This window comes from Triplophysa rosa, linkage group LG14 (assembly GCF_024868665.1).
Source record: "Triplophysa rosa linkage group LG14, Trosa_1v2, whole genome shotgun sequence".
Lineage (NCBI taxonomy): Eukaryota > Metazoa > Chordata > Actinopteri > Cypriniformes > Nemacheilidae > Triplophysa > Triplophysa rosa.
In genome coordinates this window covers 4,301,420-4,307,082 of record NC_079903.1, presented here as the reverse complement: position 1 = coordinate 4,307,082, position 5,663 = coordinate 4,301,420, and the positions used below count along the sequence as shown (strand labels likewise).

General features: G+C 37.0%; 1 protein-coding gene across 2 annotated transcripts; it reads left to right on the top strand.

Moving 5' to 3' along the window:
• parlb (presenilin associated, rhomboid-like b) lies at positions 1-2,994 on the top strand. 2 transcript variants are annotated; one of them, XM_057350776.1, is made up of 10 exons: positions 1-117; positions 620-806; positions 924-1,064; positions 1,233-1,281; positions 1,360-1,455; positions 1,651-1,800; positions 1,918-1,988; positions 2,073-2,174; positions 2,246-2,343; positions 2,459-2,994. In XM_057350776.1, exons 1-10 carry the CDS (start codon positions 44-46, stop codon positions 2,571-2,573), a joined length of 1,083 nt encoding a protein of 360 aa, XP_057206759.1. In that variant the 5' UTR covers positions 1-43; the 3' UTR covers positions 2,574-2,994. The 2 variants fall into 2 exon arrangements, 1 of the variants encoding a protein (XP_057206759.1); XR_008964285.1 differs by lacking the exon at positions 1,918-1,988 and having other exon boundaries at positions 2,459-2,484.
• Positions 2,995-5,663: the final 2,669 nt, after the last annotated feature.

The following is a 5,663-nucleotide window of genomic DNA, read 5'->3' as shown; positions in this document are numbered from 1 at the left end:
GTGGAAGTAGCGGACGCATGTGATCGTCACTGGGGTCGCAGTGATGATGGCGCTGAGGGGCGCAGTGTTCAGATTGGTATCTGAAGACGTTTTAAAAACACAAAACCTGACGAACAGGTAAATAAACATTGTGCGTTTTCTGGACATCTCTTATCTATTTGTCCGGTCCGCTGACATGAAGATACACGAGTTTAATCTGCTCGTGAATTAATGTTTTGACCTAGAAGCTTCATTTTAAGTAATGCCGCGATATTTAAAGCTACTGTGTTTTATAGTAAACATATTTATTACAGCAGCTAACAATATTGCAGTTTTTATTGTTATGGATAATTTTTGTGTTTGAAATACAGATCGCATATTTTTTACTCTTTTTCTATGACATGACAAGACTATGCGGGTGGAAGGATAGTATTAGTAATATCATGACAGTCACGAATAAATAATATTTCTCCGTCTAATTTATTCAGCTATTAAAATGAAATGCCTTGGTGTTGTTTTGTCTTTACATTTAAAGTAATTGTTTTATTATAGAGGTCAGAAATTGAGAGAAAGGAAGTTTAAAGCTGTCCATATAACCTGGTTGCAAAGCACTACTATGTCATTCTTGGTGTCCATGTAGATTCACCCACCAAACCCAGCAGAGGTGTGGCTTTCGCAAGGTAGCAAAGAAGGGTGTGGCAGAAGAAGCCGAGCAAAATGAAATCATACTCAAGAAGACTGTGGATCCCCTGCCGGACCCACCAGCTCCACAACGCTCCAGCAGATCATTTGGCAGGCTGGTCAAACCGTTTGTCTTCACCGTAGGGGTAGGTATACTTTCAAACACGAAATTGTTTGACATTAACTAATTATAAAGAGGAGGTTTAGTGAATGTTTGCTTATTCTACAAGCACCGGTGTAAGAAGTTAATAACGCCATCTCAGTTTACAGGTTGTTCTTTCGGAGGTGCTGCGATATGGCAGTACGAAAGTTTGAAATCTCGTGTACAGAGTTACATCGACGAGGTCAAAGCGGACTGGCTGGAGAAGATACGGCCCCAGAAACAGGGAGATTTACGCAAACAGGTGTGTGTTGATCATGTATAAAGGTTTGAATTAGATTTATTGCCAAGTATGCTCACACACAGAGAATTTCTCTTGGTTGCCAGTGCAGATGCTTTTTTCAAAATCTCTTCTTTTGTGCGCTACTGACCCGCTCTAATGCACTATGTGTTGTTCTTTGGTGGTCTTAAGGTAAACCAGTGGTGGAACAATTTAAGTGAAGGACAGAAAACCGTCACAGGTCAGTATGAACTACACAAACATCTTGAAATTCACACATGTAGCTGGTGTACTCAGACCGCCTCTCTCCATCTCACAGGCATTATTGCAGCTAATGCGTTGGTGTTTTGTTGTTGGAGGATTCCATCCCTGCAGCGTTTCATGGTCAAGTACTTCACATCTAACCCCTCTTCCAGTGAGTGTTTATCTTTCATAATATGTTAATTTTGGTTAAGAGTTTTTAGTAGTACCAGTCCTCTCTATATGGCATCCAAATAAGGTTTGGATTTCAGTTTCATTTTAGGAGGGTTAAACTTTAGGTAATGGTTCATGTTTTGTTGTATAGTCTGGATTGAGATCTGCTCTAATCTTCAATTTGATCTTGTTTCAGAGGCGCTGTGTTGGCCCATGCTGCTGTCCACATTCAGTCATTATTCTCTTTTTCACATGGCCACAAACATGTACGTGTTGTGGAGTTTCTCTTCCAGCATTATCAACATGATGGGCAAAGAACAGTTCATGGCTCTTTACCTGTCTGCAGGTGTGTTTGTGTGAGGAAGTTAGTATCTGGTATCCTGATAACAGAAAATCAATTCCTTTTTCAATTTCCTACTTTCTATAAATGTAATGCATGTGTGTGTCATTGTTTTGTGTTCAGGTGTGATTTCCACATTTGTCAGTTATGTGTGTAAAACAGCGACGGGCCGGTTGGGTCCATCTCTGGGGGCAGTGAGTGTGTTTCTAAAGAGTGTGTTTTTTCAAGCATTATTTGCTTGAATGTGGTAAATAAATGTGTGTGTGTGTGTGTGTCAGTCAGGGGCCATCATGACCGTTCTAGCAGCTGTGTGCACCAAAATGCCCGAAGCCAAATTGGCCATCATCTTCCTCCCCATGTACACCTTTACTGCTGGAAACGTAAGTGTGTGCGTAAGAGTGTCTGTGGTTGTGAGATGATTTTTTTCAACATGATCTTCTCTTGCCAACAGGCTCTTAAGGCCATTGTTGCCTTGGATACGGCAGGCTTGATTCTTGGATGGCGTTTCTTTGATCATGCAGCTCATTTAGGAGGGGCGTTGTTTGGCATGTGAGTCTACCACTGAAGCAATATCAAAACACTACTGTTACTGTGATGTAAAATGTACATTAAACCTGTGTTTTAATCTCTCTCTCTCTCTCTCTCTCTCTCTCTCTCTCTCTAGTTGGTATATAATGTACGGCCATGAGCTTATTTGGAAGAACAGAGAGCCTCTGGTAAAGATGTGGCATGACTTCCGAACAAGAGGTCCTGGTGCTGGTGGTAACGGCTCAATTTAGAGCATTGCATTATGGGTAGAGAATAGACCCATGAAGGAGGAAGAGAGGATTTTTGAGAAATGGACACACACACACACACACAAATGTTCATAGACCACATGTTGTCTTGTCATATTCAGTTGAGTGTGTGTGTGTGTGTGTGTGTGTGAGGAGTTGTTTGTCAGAGCAAAGTCCTCTTTCGGTTGTCACACTGGGTAATAGTAGTGTAACTGTGATGTCACTATGCCATGCCCCTGAATTTAGATTTGAATCCAAGTACTTGGAAGAAGGCAAATGTAATGAGGGGCGGAGCTTCATCACAACATTCACTATACAGCCACAAACAAAGCGTCTCTTGACACCGTGTACAGAAAATGAAATGTTGAAAATAGTCTGTAACTGTCATTTGAACAATAAATGCTTATTTAAAATTCTGTTTTTACAGCATTGTCAGAAGTCAGTGTGTTTGTATTAGTGTGTGATCAGTTCTCCATCATTAGAAGAGTTTTGTTTATTTTCTGGTGTTTCATCGGTTTACATGAGACTTTGACCTTAAAAAAGTTAGATGTGAATGATTTACCAGGATTTTCTATAACACGCATATGCGCTATACATCACCTCATTAAATAGACACAGGGGAGAACGTGTTTCAGTGTTGTTTTCTGGGAAAGGTCAAAGTTCAGTAGCAGTTGTGGTGTCATAATTGAACAATGTGTTTTAACTTCCTCGTGTTTATATGAAGTAATGTCTTCTTGTTTCCCCACCTCTCTCTGTGAATACTGTGAATATTCTGGCCTCTCATCCACCCCTGAATCACATGTTTTTTGTGGTCCTGTGTTGTCCAGGTTATATCTCAACCCAAAAGGATAAAGGCATTTGTTAATGTTTTGCAAAAATATATATTTACACTGCCAGTCAAAAGTTTAAGATCACTCTATTCATATTTTTCCACAGTTTAGAATAATATTAAACCCATTAAAACCATGAAATAACACAAATGTAGCTGTGGGAATTATGTTGTGACAAAGCATAAACAATAAAGGAACTCTGTGTTATATTTTAGCATATTAGCCACCGTTTGACTTGAATTGTACACTTCGCATTTTATCATCCAGCTTCTTGAGGTCCTGGAAGCTTTTAGAAGGATTTCCATCTATGCTGAACTCTTATTGACTGCTTTTTATTTATTATTTGGTCCAAATAATAATACAAATATTTTTTTATAAAAAATAGGTTTACTATGTTTATATGTTGGCAGAAATTAAATTTTTGTCTACAAAAGTGATTTCACACATTGAAGCACACACCTTCAGATATTTAGGATCATGAGAAACATTTTTTTAAGTGATCCTAACTATTTCACCGGTAGTGTATATTTTTAAGATAAGTTTTGACATTATTCATTTTCATGAAACATTAAGCACAATCTATATCTGGAATTGTCTTTGTTTTATTGTTGTTTATAGTAATTTTAACCAGCTTTAGAAACAGTGCAGGATGGGTTACATTGAAGGTTTAGAGTCAGAACATTCACTAAATCGCATCGTAATCCGTTGTGTGAAGGATATTTGATATATTTAATGAGTTCATGTTGTGATGTGTGAAACTGACGAATGACCCTGAATCCAAAGAACCAATGGAGATCCCCCCTCCCCAAGCCCTTTTTTAAGGGTTATTGACCTAAAGCCAATATTAACACAGTGAATCCTGTGCCCCATCATTGCGTCCTCTATATATAGACAAAAAGCCATTTTCACATTACATTAAATTACAGATTTGTATTATCGGCTCACATTTTCCGTCAGGAGCCAAAGAGGTATGTGAAAAACTTTATTATTGTTTTCATGGTCAATATTAATGTCTGGTTTAATTTCTTTCAGATTGCATTAAACATTTATTAGATTCTTCTTTTGACAAGTAATATAAAACTGAATAACTTTAGGAACAGTTGAACTTTGGCATCTTCATTTTAATAAAATAAGATTCTTATTTTTTATTTATCAAAGTGGTTCTGTTAAACAGCAGTCACGTTCTGATGTCCAAAGTACGTTTTTTTTCAGACAAATCTTTGCTCATTTTTTGTTTTATCCCAAAAAATGTATTTGATCGTTAGGATTCTGATTTTAATGTAATTCGAATCTTTTATAGTACACAGCAAAATCGCAGTGTATATCCGTGGATTATACACTGTGAGTGTTAATTTGACCTTTTTTTAACACTGGCGATTTTGCTCTGTACACATGTTTTAAAGTCTTTTTGTCAATTTTGAATTATTGGATATTTCACTACAAAGTGTGGTGAGAAAGGAATATGTTTGCCAAACATGTGAAATGGGAATCCCAAGATTATGTCACATTTGAGTCATTATCAACACTTTTGAGTTTAGAATATTATTATAATATTATTAACACGGTTGTGGACGATTAAGTCATTTTTTTAGTAATGTTTTCTTCAAATATCTCTACACGCTTAAAAAAAAGGTTTTAGTCTGACGTTACTGGAGAACTTTTGTTTGGTTCTTGGGAAAACCAGTTGTGTCCCACAAACGAATACATTAATACACTTAAAGGGATAGTTCACCCAAAAATGAAAATTCTGTCATATTCACTCTCTAGTTATTCCAAACCTGTAGAAATTTCTTTGTTTGGAACAACTCGAAGGTGAGTAAATGATGACAGAATTTTCATTTTTGGGTGAAGTATCCTATAAGTGTATTAATGTATTAGTTCACAAATGGTTTTCCAAAGAACCATAGAATCAAAAGTTCTCCAATAACGTCAGGCTAATTTTGTTTACTAAAACACTTTTTTTTAAAACGTGTAGAGATATTGAAGAAAACATTACTTAAACCTTAATCGTCCACAACCGTGGTCCCTTTAAGAACCAACAATGTACAGAAACATTATTGAATCTTCAACTCTAGAACTCTATACAACTAATGCTTTTTTTTAAAGTAGAAGGTTCTTTGAAGGATTTAGGAAACACTGAAGAGCTTTTAATTTAAGCAGTGTGTACTTTTATTGAATTGGATGTATTATTTAGCTGTTGGTTTGTTTCTGTGAATGATTCAGTCTAAGGTTCTTCCTCACGGGTGGTATCGTGTGTGTGGTA